At 38.7% G+C, this 19,740-nt stretch overlaps 1 protein-coding gene across 2 annotated transcripts in view; it reads right to left on the bottom strand.

Moving 5' to 3' along the window:
* The window catches only part of grik4 (glutamate receptor, ionotropic, kainate 4), a 296,763-nt gene that overhangs the window by 17,910 nt on the left and 259,113 nt on the right, over positions 1-19,740 (bottom strand). For both annotated transcript variants that reach the window (XM_088427398.1, XM_088427399.1), the window contains 2 exons: positions 9,773-9,976; positions 5,709-5,822 (listed from right to left, as the gene is read on the bottom strand). In XM_088427398.1, the coding sequence (XP_088283524.1) occupies positions 5,709-5,822; positions 9,773-9,976 (318 nt within the window). The remainder of the gene's footprint in view (positions 1-5,708; positions 5,823-9,772; positions 9,977-19,740) is intronic.

Genomic DNA, 19,740 nt, shown 5'->3' with positions numbered 1-19,740 from the left:
CATTTGATTTATATTATATCCTTTTGGGAAAAATGATTCCAGATGTGAAAAACATGATTCAAACCAAGGGTCTGTGGGTTAACTGCAAATGCACATATGTAACAGGTTATGCATGGTTTAGTATTAATGTCACTGAAAACACTTCTGTTATTATTAGGACTGGAAATACAATACATTTTACTTTATTATATATACCTGTGCATTTATGATGTGAGATTTGCTGTGCGTGCTGCAGTGGACAATTGTGTGATGATATCATGCGATGTCTCTTTGCTGTTCCTGTTCTGGATTTGGTTGAGCAAGGGTGTTTATTGCTTTCCTCATATAAACTTAAATGTTAAATTGATAATTCCATGGTAAAGATTTCTTGCATGGTTTTGGGCTTGTGTTGTAATCCCTTGGTGACGTTTTGAAGCTGCTGCCCCTCAAAGGGTTAAGCTAATATTGCCAACGTTGGTAAGCGTACATTCCACTTAATTATCAACCAGAAATGATACATGGCAACAGCTCAAAACCTTGAACTAGTACTTGCTTACTTACAGTACTGACATAGCAAAAAAAAAAGTGTCCTAACATAACAAATGTAAAGGCAATTTGGGGGGAAAAAAGACATGCTTCGATTAAGAACTAGAAGAAGCTATTTTCTTTTTGACATTTGATGGTCTTGTTTTGTCTTTTGCGTGTCTGAAGTAGCTGTTGAGGTTATCCAGTCAAGGATTTCACCTATTCATCCCGCCTCTTTATATGCATCCCACAATGTTTGCCCCTGGAGAATGCCTGCATGAATACTGACTCAGTGAAGGACACTTCCCATTGTCATTTCAACTCTTCTTCTTGGCTTGCATCTCTGCTCTCATCCTTTTTTCTCCTCCCTCAGCATACTCCTTAGTCATTTACTTCTTTTTTATCTTTTGTACCCCCCCCCCTGCTCTTAAAGGGGCAATCTAAAGAGGGAGCGGTTGATTCAGTCGAGGTCGCAAGGTCACTCACAACATCATCTCACCCCCTCTTGAGCTCTGCTGTACACATGTAACACAATAGCACACTGTTTGAAATTGATATATCTCTGGGGTTTTTATGTTTTTTTTTTTTTTTTTTTTTTCCAGCCAAGTAGCCAATGCAATTGAATTGCGCCACTGATGAAAATGTGTGATAAAACTACACAATTTAAAGGCTCACTAGTTGTGGTTTACAATAAACAATATGGTCTGGTACACAAGTGCATGAATTACTTTGTGTTCTAATTAATTTGCTTTTAATTTGAAAACACACCATTTACTGTTCCTGGCACCAACATCCATCCTGTATGTGAAGTTGAGTGCAGCCATTACATTTGTTTCGGTAAGACCGATTATCAGGGCCGTTATTATTCATATTGGTGCACCCACGCAAAGCAGCATCTGATTGGTCCGCCATGAAAGAGCCAGAGCCAATCAGAAGTGAAAGTGATATTTGGCAGTGGTACTACACACACATGCGCAGGCACAGTGCCCGCCATGAGAGATATTGTCCTTCAAAATTTGGTAAGTTCAAAGAGAACTATTAACCATAAAAGCACATTGAATTACGTTGTGTATTACATGCGCTATATAAATAAAGTTGCATTGCCTTGTTTTGAATCCTAGCTGGCCTTCTAGGCTAGCTTTTGCTGGTAAGTGGGCACCTAAGTAGCATGTAGACTAAAATCCAGCTAGCTAATAATTCACGATGATGAGACATCGTGTGTGGGTGTGTGTGTGTGTGTGTGTGCGCATATGCCACAGGCGTTTTCTGTGTTGACAGAGCGATCCTAAGCAATTTAAATCAAGTTAACTCTTTGGATGTGTATTATTCAAAAATGTTGCCTTTTATGCAATAAATATTCTTTGATTTCTTGAAACGAATGGCATTCAGTATGGTTTATCGGTCTCTATGTCTACGATAATTGGTAGTGCGCCCGAAAAATGTATTTGTCAATCACTATTTTAAGCTGCATTAAAAACTGCATTAAAAAGCATTAAATTAGCAACCATTGACAACAGTCACTTTGGTGCAAAACAAACTAAATATTTGAAATAGCTATAATGTATACAGTGGGTATAGGAGTAAATTCCATTTAGATGTATGAGTGGCTAATATATACTAGCATGTGACTCCGACACACAGTCATAGCATTATGTGTGTGAGTCAATAAAGGTTTGTATGCCAGACTCTGCCTTCAGGCTTGCTGCTGAAACTGACACAGCTTCTTTTCAGCCCGAATGAACCTCTGTGATTATTTATGCAACACACCTACTACGACTAGTCGCTACTTTGACTTAAGAGTCCCTGGCTTGAAGGATAGGACTGTATTGACTTCTCTTAAGGACTACTTTGCCTCACTTTGCTTTGTAGCGGAGATGATGAAGGTGACAGGAGCGAACGTCTCTTTGAGACCAGGATGCCAATAGCTCAAGGTTACACTGTGTCACTGCTCATAACTATGACAACCGTCGGAGGCCAAAAGTGGCACGCGCATGAACTGTCTGCTGATATATACAAAACATAGCATGATTTTTGCCGGTGTCGTTTTAAATTTAAAAGAGTTTACTGTGGAAACTTCAAGGTCAAACCGATGAAGGACAATAGTTGAGTTCTTATTTTTTCACATCTTGAATCATTATTTACAATATATAATATATAATGGAAATAAAAATGATCTGTTTAGGGGATCGGAATGAAAGTGAATTAACTCTGAAAGATAACCCTAAATGTTTACAGTTAAAGTTTCAACTATAAATATACAACATGAATGATTCCAAATCATCCGATTATAGTTTTATATACACCTTTCAGTCCATAGATGGACAATGCAATTCTAATTAATTCAACTGAATTAATTTGTCATTTTGAAAATGACCGATTTGAAAATGAGCTAAATTGTGACATTGAAGTTTTGTGCAAGTGTCAGAATGCTGGATGAGTGGTTTACCAGATGTGTTTAAAAATTTACTGACAACCTATTTGTGGCATACATCATGTTACCTGACCATTTTGAACAAACCATGAAAAAAATGTCGGTTTTATTTCTTTGATTAAAATCAATTAAAATGACAGTTTTCCAGATTGAGTGAAAAATCCCTATGTCTAAAAATATCTCTCAGCAGAGCAATGCTGCATGCTGCAAATACTCCGTCACTATTGGATTACAAGTGCAGTCGAACAAGACTTGAACAGCGTCGGATGAGAGAAATGGCAACAGATGCCAAGAAATTGCAATGAAATGAAACAAACAACCTTCACCTTTGCCCTTTTATTTTCAATCCCTCTACTCATAAGTGGGTCTTTGATTGTAAATTGCCCTCTTCGTAACGACCACTTACCAAAGAATAGTGCGCCAACCGGGTCATGTTTGTTCCAATTCAACCGGGCATCGTGCGTGCGCGTGTTTGTGTAAACCCAGCGGGATGTCAGCCACGTGTCTGCCTCCTACTTCAGAGGCGCAATGCTACCCGGCCGCCATTTAAAGCCGCACCTGCTGAGGCCATCGATTGATTCTCCCCAACTGCTCAATTGAGTGCCTAGCTGGTCCTCCTATTAGTACTGTGCGCTGACCATGGGGAGGTACAAAAGAGGGGAGGCTTACAAGAATGGGAAACAGGACAGCAATAGAGAATGGGAATAAATGCTCCTGAAGGATGACAAAAGACACTTCAAGCTGCAATCGGTGCTATGCTAAGCGCTCCTTGGGTCACCTTGGGTGTTAGAGGAGAGCGGCCCTGATTAATGGGCCTCTGATTCTGCAAACATTGGCTCGCATCCTGCTGCACTTAAGTTGATCCAAGGTTTCTTGCTTGGGTTTGCTCTCTCGATACAAGAGAGGTTAAGAAGGGCGCAAGGTAGAGGCAAAAGACATTAACCCTGTTTGCACCACGCTGTACGGTTTATACACTTTTGTTTGGGCTGCATTGCGTAACCATGTAGAGGGACACAAGGAGCAATGTGACAAGGGGTGGCCATCTTGGTCGAATTTTCTAAAAAAAACAAACAAATAAAGAAAAAGAGGGACAGAGTACCGTATTTTCTGCACTATAAGGCGCACCTAAAAGCCTTAATATTTTTAAAAAGCTAATGGTGCGCCTTATAATCAGGTGTGATAATCAGGTGCGCCTTATATATGGATCGATTTTGAGATTGGGATTCATAGATGGGGAATGAACTGATAAAGTAAGCTTTACCTGTTTCTTTTGAGTGTTTACAGTTGAACAAGATTGGTCATATTGACATTGAGTTATTATGCTATTGAGAGTTTAGAGTTATTATTTGAGTTATTATTGTTATTACTTTGAGCATTACTATATTGTGATTGAAAAAGTTTAAAAATATGTCATTAATTGAGGGTGCGCCTTATAATCTGGTGTGTCTTATATATGGAAAAAGTTTGAAAATATGTCATTAATTGAGAGTGGGCCTAATAATCTGGTGCGCCTTATAGTGAGGAAAATATGGTACTTTAGATGCTCACCATAAAAAAATCACAACAAAACCCCAACTGACTTTTTTCGTACATGACATCTTCTGTTGTCCACAACTCTTCTCTCCCCAGTAAGTGATGTCGAATTTTGGGCAAGTGTCAGTTTTGGAAACTTTACTCATTTTGAGTCATTGACTTCACAGAAATTTGGCCTGACCCCCCAAAAACAATCAGTGGGTATTTATCACTGAAATGTGTCAGTTTAACTGAAACAAAATGGAAGAAGTGAGATGTAATTTGATAACAATGAAAAATCTAGTAATACTGCTGTACTCTAATTTGAAGGCATTTTTTTAATCAAATTTTCACTAGGCCATATAAAAACCTTTGACAGAATTCCCTCCCCATTGCAAAAGTCTGAACTTCTTCAGAATGCTGAATCTGATTTTTTAAATTGTCCTCACATTGAAAGAGCCTTTTCAAGCACATTTAGCATTATGACAGATTTCAATTTTTTTCTTTTTGTCACATTACTAATCCAAGATACACTGAATGTCTTTTAGCATCCTTTCATCATTGAGACAATACTTTTTAGGAGTGGATGCAATACACTGGGGAACAGATTTTTTGTTGTTTTCGAAGCTTTTAATGCGAGCTAGGAAAAAAGTTGACCATGTTGTGGATAAGTCAACTTTATAAAAATAGATTGACAAAAAGTATTTGCCTCAAACCTCCGCAGGAAATTATGTTTGCCCCACAGTTTCCTGCACAGACCTTTCTTACAGACATACGCTGTGTTGCAGGGAAAGACTCGCTCAAAAAATATCACAAGTTTGTGAACATTTTACTTTAAAAAAACATGTTGTATTATAATTATTGCAAAGAAGAAAGGCATACAACAGGAGTATTTTGAATAAAAAGGAGATGAAGAAGAAAACAAAGAAGGCAAAGATATATATATATATATATATATATATATATATATATATATATATATATATATATATATATATATATATATATATATATATATATATATATATATATATATATAATTTTATCCCTTCACTTCACTTGCTGAAAATGCAACAAGTGAGAACACAACTTGGGTGACAGAAAACAAAACTGCTCCAATGGCAAAACTGTAGGTAATGCAAAACGTGTAAAGCAGAATGTACAGAAAAATTCAGAAAGTTTCTTTTGTTTGTAACCCATCAGCAGGCTGGAATGACAGTAATGTCCGTCACTAGCCTGGACCGTGTGGGATGTAACTCACCAGGTGGACGCGGTACATGATGCTAATGCCAAGGGTCATGAAGGGTTTGGAGAAGTCAATGACCTTTTCTCGCTCCGCTGTTATGGTGAGGCCGGCGACTGCCAAGTCAGCTTTCTGAAACACAGACAGTGAATAGTTCCATGTCACGCACAAAGACCTCTTGAACCTAGCTGAACCGATGTAGACACTACAAAGTCTTAAAATAAATGCAACACATTTGGTAGCTTTGTTGGTGCTTGATATAGTTAACTGGAACCAAAATTATACATGTGCAGATACGTTCTGTCTTTATTCTAAATGTACACTATACATTTGTATAGGGTTGGCATCTACAGAATTGAAAGGATCAGTTTTGTGCTGATCCACATCTTGGTTTGTAATCTCGTTAGATTGCTTAGGTGTACACAATCACGTAGATGTAGCCTTGGTCTGAAAACACACTTAGCTTTGGCCGAAAGTTTGGGAAACACATTTATATAGCGGCTCAAATAAGTGGTCGAAGCAGTGGCTGGTAAAACACGGTAACAAAATGGCCCAACAAGAAAACAAGACAGTAAAATGTAACTGCGAGGGAGTCTTCATCTCCCTGAGGGACACAAAGTAGAAGGAGCAGCACTTGGGCCGCTGCGGGAGAATGAAGGCGATTGTGACGAATGGGGAGGGAGAATGATAGGGGGGCGGGGGGGACACCGCATCACTGCAGATGCCGCTGCAAATGCATGACCTGCTGTTCTTTGTTAGATTTGTTCCATAATTAATCAAACACTTACTGTAAAAGCGTGGCCTTTGAACCCTCACCTTCTGCTCAGGCTGTACTTCAATCATGGCACTGCACTACTATTTCTTATTATATCATCTACACATCCTTGTTCAAAATGCCCCAAACTTTGCTGTAAAAATTTTGAGTCCATATGATACAAGTTCCCATTTTATTTCACTTTTAATGTTGTACCTCTATGTATTAATGTTGTAGAGGTTACAGATCACCTGTACAACTCATTTGAAATAAAAAAAAAATGAAGGGGGATGTAAAAATAAACAGCTGAGATAATGAGGTTCAAGTATGAACAACCCCATAAGTGGGGATCTGGATGTGTTTAGAATCATATGTAAACTGTCAGCACAGCCATTTAAAGCATTTCCGATGAGGAACACTTTTCCTCTTTGTTTTGCTGTCACCTCTTACAGCACAAGCCCCATTCCGCATAATAATGGCATTAAAAAACCCTGACAACAGTGTCTTCAAGTGAAAAAGAAACAACAAAAGTTATCAGTAACACAGGGAACGCAGGACGGTTACCCTATGGCTTCAGCCACATTTGTTAGTCCATTCATGTTTAAGTCCGCGGTCCGGACACACACTAGCACATTGCACACGGTGGCCTCGTGTTTCCTGCTCCCCGACGAGCCTACAGGCTCGCGCCCTTCATCATCCGCTGTACCAAACCACTGCCTCATCTTTTTCTTTCTTCCTTTTCTTTTTTTTTTTTGAAACTCACAGTCGTTTGAAAGTCTGATCGGCTGCACCCTGCGCCGGAAGGAAGCCACACGCGGGGAGCAGCCGTCGAGGCAATTTCTACAAAGGCAGATCCTCTGCGAAATGAACACGCAGTCGTAACAGCGGCTGAATTATTTATGTGACAATAGAATATTAATATTGATAACTGGATTTCTCTGCCTGCCTGCTGTTATGCCTTCTAGTGTTGGAAGAAAAAATGTCTGCGGTTCAGTTTCTTATTACACCTTAGTAATCATTGAAAAGAATTTAAAAAAAATGAAAGTGCACTTTTCTGGAGTCCCCCTGGTATGTTTAATTGTTATCTTAGGTTATGTGACCGCTGTTTAAGCAGTGCAGTGAAATAATGTATTGTTTGACATGCAATGGCAGGTACAAAGAAAACTAGTGTCCCCATGTTTTACTCTCACTGCCATTCACTGAGCTTTCATTTTATTCTTCTTTTTATTTTTTTTCGGCCTTTTGTAAGGACGACTTGACTTCCCCTTTAAATGTTGGTTGCTGCAACATCAAATTTAGTTGCACTGACAGTGAAACATACCCTGTGTACCCTGCTGAACTTAAGTGCAGTGGAACCTAGGTTTACACATGACCTGTTTTACTAACAATTTGGTCTATAAACACTATTTTTAAAAGAAAATTGCCAGACGTTATACATCATTTGTGGTTTACAAACAGTCTTGGAATAGCTGCAGAAAGTGTGTGCTTTTTCTTGTAATGCATAAACATGACTGGCTCCATGCTTAAGGGTTGTTTGTTTGTTTGTTTTTTTTGCCTTAAATGGCAACCACGTCCATCACCAACTGTATTATGGATGGTGGTGAATATAAACATTACTGTGTAAACATCACAATAAACTGCGTTTTCATCTATTAGTAACTATATATTACAAAGAAGTGTATTTTTAACCACTGTCCAATTAAAATAATGTGAATATAATTTTGTTCAGTGGCTTGAACAGAATGATTGCATTTCCATTGGTTTTTAACAGGAGACATCACCTCGGTTTGAGAACTGGATCATGGAACAAATTCAACTCATAACTCCAGGTTCCACAGTATTTCTATATTGCCGTATACTTTAATTACACATATGACAAGTATCGGTATCGCACCTGGCCCTATTTCAAGATAGTGGTACCTGCAATTGCAGCTAAAATGAGTATTGGCTGCTCTCTTGGAGCAGTTTAACCATTCCGAACTGGAAATTACAAAATATAAAATTGCCAGTAATTTCATGAAACCTTAAGACAAAAGCTATATTAGTAATTCTTATAAGTGATTTTTTTTTTGTGGGGGGGGCAGGGGTGGTATCAAAAGCCTAGTGATATGGGTACTTGGTAATGGTATTGATGACTACTCAAGAGTTAAATACAATACCTTTACTGGTATCAGTCTGAAATAAAGGATACCACTTACATAATAAAAACAGAGGTACTTTTGAGGCTGGAATGGATTAATTGCATTTGCATTTATTTCAATAAAACACATCACCTCGGGTCACCGAACAAATAAAGTTCTACTGTATACTGTTTTGTAAAAAAAAGTACAGTTGACCTCAACTATAGTCTCTCTGAAGGTGAATCTCCGAGACGCTGGTATAAATAACAAGAACAGAAGTGTCTCGCTTTGCATACGCAATGACTTCCATTTGTATTAGGACAAATCACCCAAGTATCATCTCTATCACACCACCTCCAAGTACCCTTCTTAAGTTTGTCTTTGTCTGTACCTCAACTTGAATGTCTCTAAAAGACGTGTTTCCACCAAGCTGTACAGTTAATAGCTTATCTGGAAGAGGCTGTTGACCTCAAGAGCTTTGTTGATGGTGAGTTTTGTGTTCTTCCTTTCATCGCCTCTTGGTAAATCAGCAGAATAGCATTTAAAGACGCTAAAAATGACTTAATTATGCTGACACTGATTACTTGGTGCCTGTTGTTAGCAATTAGCGGCGGCTCCAACATTAGCTGATAGCAGCGTGCGCAGCAGCGAGCGGAACAAGATGGTATTAGCGCCTAGCAACACTCAACGGCCCATTATACAAGAGCTGTCTTATTTTTTAAAGAGAGTTTAATAAACATAAATGACTCAACTGACAGTTGCCCTTCCTATTGATCACTTTTCAACAAATCTAGCTTAATCAGTTTGAAATGGCAAAAAAAAGGAAAAAAAACACTATTGTGGTTTGTTGCCGCTTAATTTGTTTCAAAATTCATTCGGAAACATTTGTCTAAAATCTTTGTTTCTTGAGAGTAAAATAGTCTTCTTCTACGCAAAGTTTAAATTTCAGTAAAAAAATGTTCATCCAAATAACTGATAATTAGGCAGAACTTTCAGTAGGATATTCAAAGACGACAATGTAAACCAATGTTCACCACAGGGCATATTATTGAACAAAATTGGGACAAATTAGAAATCTGTATCACTCAGTACTTTTTCCCCTTGAGAGTCTGTTGATGTTTGAATACAAGACCCTTGAGAATACACCTCACGGTATGTATATTTGATGAGATAAACATGTTCATTTATACATATACTGTATTACATACCCTGGAAATAAGCTCTCCCACCATACCGCTCCATGTTCCGTTAGCTCCAGGGACGCCGTACAGTCCGTCCCCCACCAGCCGGATACGATACTTGAACTTAAGTATGGCAGCCAGCTCCTTCAGCATGTCCACGCAGAAACCTTCGTAGCGCTCGTTTCCCTCCAGTTCCTGGTGATCTGACCGCAGCATCACGTACGGATTCTCCTGAATCACACAACATTTTCACACCATAGATTAAGCAAATTCAAATGGAAATTGCAGTTTAGATGACATTTTAAAATCACACTGGGTGTAAAAAAAAAAAAAAAAAAAAAAAAAAAAAAGCTTAATTTTGCTCATGAAAAATTGAAGCAATGAAGGAACAGATTTGGAGATGTGGAGCTTTTAGGGAAGTGAACGCCACGGACTGGGCGGCAGCTGGTTTCTGATCCCTGACATAAGTCTGCTTCAGTCAGACATGAGCCCGCTGCAGTTGGTGGATGATCCATGCGTTTGTGGGGCCATGTTTCATGGAAGGGCGTGCCATGAGGAACCAAAGCACTCGCCGGAGGTGGGCGCTTGTGAGCACTTCTATCGATTTCTCAACTCTGTGTCTACACTTGTGAGTACTTGGGAGGACTAGGACACCAGCGCCAGTTTGCTTAGGAAATGGAAAGTAGAAAAGAGGCCGAAGTTGCAGATGGCTGGCACTTTCTCGTCTCCCGGCATGTTGTGTACGGCAAAAAGCTATGAAAAGAATACCGGGATGTAAATCTGCTTCAGTCGGTGTTCTGTCCATACAAAATTTTGCAAAGGCATAACTATAACACAAATTAGCAAGAAGTTGCTTCATTTTGCAATTAATTTGCTCTTAATTTGAAAAAAAGTACCGTTTCTGTCATGTCAATAAAAAACGTTAAATTAGTTTTGCCCCCTGTTCAAACCTCACGTACCCCCTGATGTTCCTTCACGTAACCTAATGTGTACACACCTATTTAAGGACCAGTGGCTTAATAGACAGCAAGTCAAAGTGTTTAATAAATTAATAACTCTAATTCGTGAAAATAAATACTGTCTTTTCTATTTAAAAAGTCAAATTGCTCTAAGCATATCCTGTGACAAAAAGCCTTTTTGTATGTAAATCTGATATTATCTATTGCAATTGAGTGATATACCGTTTGTGCTTGTTTATAAAATACATGGGAAGAGGTCTTTGAAATTAATAATCAAATATATGGATTGATGAAAGTTCCATTCTTTTCAATGGGAAAGGCTGAAATGAGATGAGGTGTGAATGTTATGAGTTACAAATTATATTTATTCATATATCAGAGTACTGCTTGCATTCTAAATGGAGCAGAAAGGGGATTAAAAAAAAACATTCACAGCATTGACAACTGCTCACTTTTTGACTATGTTGTGATGTTTTATTTAGTTGTTGTTTTAGGACTGTTTTTCAAATAATATAAATGTCAAGCTAATGCATTTGGGCTGCAGCACATCTAAACGAATGTCCATTGTGTACTACTTTTCACACTCATACCAATCAAACCTAGCAAAAAATACTGTATGTCTTGGAAAATGGCATTGGATTGTTTCTGTTGCTGACAAGGCCCGATTTTTATAGCTATAATCTAACTTTCTTTATTTTAAGTTGTTAAGACTTTCACAGACATCAACAACACAACTTGTTCAAAAACTGCGCTTTTTGAAGAGATTTTTACCAATCTCACGATAATCTGAGTTGATTCTGCAAAATGCAAGGGCCGATTGCTCCACGTTTGAGTATATTTACTTACATTTACGTACATTTACTTCGTCACCAGCGCTCTCTGCTGATTAGACTCAAAGTAAAAGACCCATCATAATGATAATTACTGCACACGCAAATTGTGAATGTCTAAGAGTGTGCAGGCCAGTAGCCTGCCACGAGTTGTTGTCATAGCAACAACCTTTTGGTTTCACCTGTTCGCGCGTGGATAGAAGAGTTCATAACGGGTCGTGTGATCACAATTGAAATCAAACATGCATCAACAAGCAAAATCACAAATCACAGCTATAAAATGTTCCCCTAGGTGTGGGAGGGGCCAGAGGGAGACAAGGGGTGATCCCGGCCACCCTGTACCTCCTCCCTAATATGGAGTCATGACAATGGAAACATATATAAAGGAAAAATAAAGGAAACACATTTTTTTATAAGATGAAAAGACTTTTTAATCATTGTTGTGAAATCAGCCTGAAAATGTGTTTGTGAGCACTTCTGCTTTGCTGAGATAATCCGTCCAGACCACAGGTTTTGCATATCAAGATTCTACTTCTGGTTTTGCTGTGCATGAGGAAAATAGCAGTTACCAGACTGATGCTCACATTTTGAAAATAGTTCAAATGTGCATGTGCGTACTGGACTTTAGGATTACGTTTACCATATTACAGCTCCCCTCTTGCTAATCCCTCTGTTCGCTGTCTGTAGTCCAGAAAGCCACGTATTACAATGATTGGCATGTTTTTTCATTAAAATAAACACTGCAGCTAATACCAATTTATAATAAGACTTATTTTACAAGACCTCATCCACCTTTGTGTTTTCATTTCCTTTTTATTTTTTTTAATAGAGAGCATATGTGTTAAGACTTTGTCTTATTTTAATATAGTCCAAATGAGTACTGTGATATGTCAAATAAGGCTGCAGTAATAATGCAAAAACCATAGAATACTATTATATATGCAATTATCACAGCATACTGAGTTATGCTGCCTGTCCAATTTTGTTATCGTAATGATGTATGTTTGTATCCTCCAACATGTATATATTAGAGTTGTCTCCATTTTATACTGGTCTACTTTTAAAATGTTCGCTCTCATATACAAATAGTCCATTCCCATCACATATTGCAATTAAAAAGATTCTGAATGTACTCAAGCAAACATAGATTATTGCACTTCAAAGAGTATAATTTGTTTTTATTGAATTCATTTGTGCAATTTCTTCATGCCCTTCACCTTTGTTGTCTTTATTTCACTGAAGTGCAGCATATTCATGTTTGAGGATGGATTTATGCAACCTAATTTTTAAGAATGGTTCATATTTTCTTTTACCTATTGTTGCTGACTATAGAGTTTTTTTTTAATTCAGATTACTTGCTCAAGTGTTTTCTTACATTTCTTTTATAAAAATAAATACAATCATGCAAATCCTGCTGGTATTGGAGAGTATTCTAGGCTGCAAAATCAATACCGCACCGTAAGAGAGAAAGCTGTATCGAGACAGCAATTTTGTAGCGTGCCATGATTGAACACGCATTGTGTTAAAGTATCCCTGTTAAGAAGAAGAGTGTCATTTGGAACTTTTTTGTCCAAAACTCATGATGACAAAGCTTTTCTTTATGTATTCTCCAACATCCACACGTCTGTTTGATCAAAGGCGCTCTAATACTAAAACTGGCAGGAACAGGAATCAGTTAAAGAGGGAGCGTCTTTCGTTTACTTGTTGATGTGTTGGCCTGACTGCTATCATGCCTGTTTTCACCTTCCTTTTGCACTCTCCTAATCCAAAGGATGTTTTTGCCTTTAAGACCTCAGACACAATCACTTTGATTCTAATACTCTCTGAAGTCAAATCTAGAGGCACTTTTAAAAGTCTTAGGTGAAACAATTTGCTCCGAGATGCTGGTCGATTTCTAATTCGTTTGGATTGAAGCTCTTTTTCTTAAACAAAAGAAGCAATGGAAATACGATTTGCTGGCACCTTGTCGTTCTGAGGCCACCACAAAACGTTGGTTTTAATTAATATGTTTATCATTGCAATGATCTTTTTAATCTGCGTGTTTAATCGCATTTTGTGACTGCGTGGCTCCTTTTGCTTGTTAAAATGAAGTCCGAACATCACTTTAAATCATCACTACTGAACTTTTCAGCCTTCATGAAATATTTTTACCTCTTTGAAACATTGAATTACAAAATGGTTGAATGGTAATCGGGTCATGCCGTGAATGGTCCGTATTGCTTTTACCGGCCCTGGGCAGCTTTGAGGAGGGTGGAGCCCTGCCACGCAAAAAACTACAAACCTGGTGACTGCTGGATAGGTCATGTCCCCTTTTCCAAATTTGCTACAAAGATGACAGACGATTCAATAACGTTGCGTGATTACTGCTGTCATGGTAAAAGCAATACAATAAGTGTTTTGGCCAAAGAGACAAAATAAAAAAAGGGAGGCTACCCAGTAAAAGGACAGTCAGGGATCAACATTGGCCTGGCTTTCACTTATGGCACCAGGTCAAAGACGAGAAAGGATTTCCGACCAACACTGCTCTGGTTCTTTGCCTGGTGGACTATTAAGTAGCGTTTGACGGTCAAAACAAGATAGTACTGCTCATTATTATGTGTTATCATTAAAGTAATAAATTAGCTGTCTGAAATTTGCAAAACAGCCAAGATCTTGATTGTTACAACAAACTCAAATGTACGATATTGTTGGACACAATTAAATTAATGGCCTCGGCGTTATTCTTCCTTTACACAGCCACTGGAAACGGAAATGCAATTCAGTCGAAATGCAGGAGACTAGGGAGATCAAGACTACAAGCATGGGAAATGTCATATTACAAGTCTGTGAAAAAAAAAATACAGCGAACAGTTATTTACCTTTAGATTTAAATACACGCGGAAAGCATAAAATAGTAAAAAATGTGTTGCTCTAAAACAGGGGTGTCCGAACTCAGTCCTCAAGCATTGGTGATCAAGCTTCTGCTGATTAGATAACCATTTGAATCAGGTGTGTCAGGGAAGGAAACCTGGAAAACGTGCGGGACACCTGCCCTCTGGGACCGAGTTTGGACACTCCTGCTCTAAAATGTCCATCCATCCATCCATCCATCCATCCATCCATCCATCCATCCATCCATCCATCCATCCATCCATTTTCCATTTTCTATAGCTGTTTGTCCTCATTAGGGTCACTGGCTTGCTGGTGTCTATCCCAGCTGTCTGTGGACAGTAGGCAGGGGACATCCTGAACTGGTTGCTAGTATGGCACACTGGGCCGAACAACAATTCACACACCCAATCACACCTAAGAATAATTTAGAGCATCCAATACACCTGCCATGTATATTTTTGGAGTGTGGGAGGAAGCCAGATCGCTCGAAGCTAACCCAAGTGGGCATAGGAGAGAATATGCAAGCTCCACACAGGAAGACCGGCGCGAGCTGGAATCGAACTTGGAACATTGAAATGTGACGGGCAAAGCACTCTTCCACCGAGCTGTCTGTGAGAAATTAATTCATCCCAAAAATGAGTGAACAGGAAAAATGTGACTCGTTACCCAAATCTGCTTGTGCTTGGGTCACATGGAAATGTCCTTTTGCAAATGAATAAGACTTCAGTCGAAGTTTGAAAGCAAAACAATAGTCAGACTTCCTTAGCAGCCTCTTATTCCCAGGCAAAGAAGTCTGGTGGTGGACTGATAAGTGTGCTGGGGACTCATTTGAACACTAAAAAGAATATCAGTGCACAGGTGCCGTAATATTTGGAACACCCACAATCAAATGCATTAGAAGTATTGCATTGCCAGAAAGACAAGAAATCTTATTTTTAATATACAATGACAGAAAGGTGTTCATTCATTGAAAATATTGCAAATATACAAGCAAACATACAAACATCTCTCAGTGTGACAAAGCGCAGTTCTATAGTCACAATAAAAAGTATTATTTTTGAATTAATGCAATGACCCTTTCAGATTTGATTCATGATCAGGCTTTGAATTCAAAACATTTGAATCTCAATTTGTCATTCCCTATTGTAATGAATGAAATGCCAATATTCTGCCCCCCCTCCAAAAAAAACCCTCCTTTTGTTTTTCAATAACAAAAATAGATCTTTATAAAACCTTAAAACGTATAGTGATGACATAATTAAAAGAAGAGAGAGAATAAATTAATGAAAGGAATATGTAGTCTACTTATTTAGCCAACTGTAAAAACATTGTTTTGTCTTTAGTTAACTTAGTAACTACTTAGTTTTTTAGACAATGAATACTTTCAAAAATGCATTCCACCATTTGTTATAGATTGAAAATGGCATCGCATGCTGAAGAACTATGCCGGACTAATCACAGCTCAGCTTCTGAATGTCACATGATCAACAGGTAAGCAATCGGTCGTTACTCCAGTCCTGAGCACATGTGATACCGTTTTCAATTGACAGCAAGCTAAATAAGTGGACTATCCTATTAAAGCCCTAATCCTAACATCCGGTGTCCCACCTCGAGGTCCTGATGGGGTTCAAGGAACAATATGTAAATTAAAACTGCCTGGTTAATTTTAAGGCGCACTGATTTGGCCGTCCCTTGCATGCACCAGTTGATTTTGATAGATATTTTTTTTCTTGCCAGATGACCCTAATAAGACAAAATAAATAAATAAATAACAAAAGACAGCCAAGATGGCTGTTAACCACTGAGTAATCCAAGCTTTCAGGCAGGTATAGCTGCGTCCATGCTATTTCACCAAATATGTTTCATCAGCTTTTGTTAGCTTGCTTTAATACAACCAGCAAAACCAACAACCACATAAAGTATATTTTTCTCTGGAGGTACACTTTAAGGTAATGGCTGTGTTACTGCTTATCAGTTCTAGCAAAAAAAAACAAAAAAAAAAAAGATCCAAATGACTCTCATATCTTGAAAAACACACACACGTATCTCAAGGCACAACAGTATCTTGTCTATTTTTTTGTTTTAAATACCCACAAGCATAAGTGCCATAAGCGCAGTATCGAATCACCATATAGCTCTACGCGGACCCAGGGGGGACCGAAAGATATCAACATGCAAATAAGTTAGTCTTTTTACAGCTTGACAAGCTGCTGCATTTCACAAAGAAAAGCGCAATAAAACACAATATATAAAGTTAATTTTATCTCGCACAAGCCAATAATGGGCTTTTTCCATCACATGCTTACTGAGGTAATAAACACCACGAAATCACTACAGTGTAAAATGGGATCAATGATTACAAACACATGCCCTATGGACCCGCGGGGAAGCAATTGTCAATTTTGTGACTGTGACAGCGTTGGTGTAATAAAACCGCAGCATACGGGCTGGGAAACGGTGTCAAGGATTCTCACGCGTACGCGTGCTTGAAGCAGGCGTCTATTACGAATCGAAGTGCTAATTCAAGCGCTCACAAACAGTCTTGCAGGTAAGAAATTCAGCTGCTGCGCACAAGCAAGATAAGAGCGACACGGCAATCATATCGTGATGAATGAGCTGTGATAGGCCCGGAAAATTGCCCAGCAGTGGATTCCAAAGTTTGGTCGAGGGACTCCATATCTCTAAAATGAAATCGAGCCGCAGAGCTCACCCAATTTATCCTTTCACACCCACTTCCTGTTGTGAAGGAACCGTCTCATTTGTTCTCAAACACTCACATCTTCATCTGACAACCCACCGCCCCCCGTGAAATGGAACGTTCCGTGTGAATCATTCTCAATGAGACCAACAGAATAAGTCTGTGTTCTTTCCCTCATTTTGATGATGGAAAATTGCAACTTTACACTTTAATAACTGAAAAAATCACCTAGTGATGTTAATGATTTCTTTTTTATTTGAAAAAGGTACTCTGCTTATTACTTATTACCAAAGTGGTGAGAATGTATGTTTGGTCGCACAGTCACTTGCGAGCAGAATTTGTTCTGGATTCTGGGTTCCCACGGGGACCGATTTGATAGGAGGAACGTATGTCAGTGAGTGCGATCTACAGACACTGTTTTGCATTTTAATGTCAGTAAAACACCTGTTCTTGGCTCCTTCATTCATTCCACAACCCTCGTGAGGATAAGCGGTCAGGATGATGGCTTGATGGATGATTAGTGGCTGGCCGGCATTGAACATTATCCTAAAGAGGGCATGGCAACCACATGCATTTAATAAATTCAATCGCCAATGTGCCAAATGTAATTTATATGCATATGTTTCACTGTGGAAAGTGTACAAATATCATGATCTAGGCCAGAGGTGGGTAAACTATGGATTTTGAGGAGCCTTGAGGAGGAATGAGAGAGAGAGAGAGAGAGAGAGAGAGAGAGAGAGAGAGAGAGAGAGAGAGAGAGAGAGAGAGAACAAACTATTTTCGCTCATCAAAACATCTTTTTTCAAGCAACTACCATCCAAGATGTAAACCCAAAAACAAGTTGTTTACTTGCATTCACACTAGCAAAAGCCAGCAAGCCTTTCTCCAAATTGGAGTTTCTTAAAGAGTGCATGGTAGAGAATGCAAGTATTTTATGCCCTCAGAGCAGGAAAACATTGGAAAAAAGTAGCTTATCACGCAGGTCAGTGACACACCTTATTGAAGTAATTGACGCACACTTAACTAGCAAGCTAAACAAAACAGCAGAGTCATTTATATTCTTTGGCACTTGAAGAAAGCAATGATTTAAAAGACACTGCTCAGCTTTTCATTTTTATCAGAGAGATTAACGAGCATTTCAAGATAATGGCGTTTTTGGATATGGAATCCCTGAGAGGAAAAACACGGGGAGCGGACTTACTTAACAATATATTAGTGGCCAATCAGTGGCACTGATATTGTACCTTGGAGTATGCTCGCTAACGTTACCAAAGTTAGATCACCAAATTCCACTGGAAAAAAAAAAAAAAATCAGGACAGCGTGAACAGGGAGAAGTAAACAGGTGGTAATTTTTCCTACAGTTATATTTTACCAGGAAGCCCTGTGTAAATCTGTCTTGACCATGTATTGAAGCCAGTTGTGATACTTGTCAACTTTATTTGAGCAAAGGGACTTCACCGTCGGCAGTTAATTCATTTTATTGAGGAAACTAACACGGATCACATGAACTTATCGTACTATTCTGATATCCACTGATTATGTTAAGGAAAAGTCCTATCCACAAGCTCAAACAGGAATTTTATTTCATTTTTGGAGATACTTGAGAACACTGATAATTATCCGATCTGAATAACACAGATTGGCTTTGTGATTTAGCTTTTATCGTGAACATACTGACTCACGTCAACGAGCTGAATGTGAAGCTACAAGGGAAAAACAATTTGTGCATGAAATGCAAGCAAACGTCAGAGCTTTCAAAAGCAAGCTGCTTTTGGTTTCGAAGCAACTGTCAGGCAAATAATTTGCTCATTTCCCACACGGGCTGTGTTAATCATGTGAAAAAAATAAAAAAATGACTAGATGATCTGCATGAGGAATTTTACTGTCGGTTTTGTGATTTTGGAAAAATTGACAGGGCGCTTCAGCTGGTGTCATGTCCCTTCTCACAAGACCCGAAAACACTGTCACAGTTTGAACTGATTAATCTCCAATGTGACATGGTGTTAAAGGACATGTCCAAGTCCCTGAAACTGGATGGGCTTTTTGCTTGATTGAGTGCAGCCAAATTTCCCAACATCCAGAGGATGGCACAGAGGATGCTGGTGTTGTTTGGCTCCACGTACATATGTGTGTGAACAGACTTATAGTGTGATGAACACTAACAAAGCACAAACAGATGCCAGATGAGTGATGAACACTTCAGGTGTGTTTTGACGATTGCCACATCAGGATTACCACCAGACTTCAATGCGATTGCTAAAATGGGTGATCAACAACACCGTCCTCGTTAAAAGGTATGTTAATACCTTAATGCTTTTGTTCTGTTGATGTACCGTAAGCAAATGCATTTTTTTATTTGTATTGTATCTCGTTCCTGACCCGGATCCGCTGTAAAATTTTAAAAGTCAATATGGCCCCCGAACTGAAAGGTTTGCCTTGTTGTGAAGCCATTGATGACTAATAGTATGAAACCCCAAAAGATCCTCAAAAAATAGGTATCAAAGGTAGTGATGTGCCGCTCATGTGATTTGTATTTACAACAGATGGTGAGAAACCTTGACACGGTGAATTATTAGCTCCGGCTGATGCACGGCGACATAGCCTCCTATGGAGGCGCCTGGGCAAAACAATTGCAC

Source organism: Hippichthys cyanospilos, chromosome 11 (genome assembly GCF_059441005.1).
Source record: "Hippichthys cyanospilos isolate Australia breed blue-spotted pipefish chromosome 11, RoL_Hcya_1.0, whole genome shotgun sequence".
Lineage (NCBI taxonomy): Eukaryota > Metazoa > Chordata > Actinopteri > Syngnathiformes > Syngnathidae > Hippichthys > Hippichthys cyanospilos.
The sequence above is the reverse complement of the archived record's forward strand: the minus strand, read 5'-3'. Positions and strand labels throughout refer to the sequence as shown.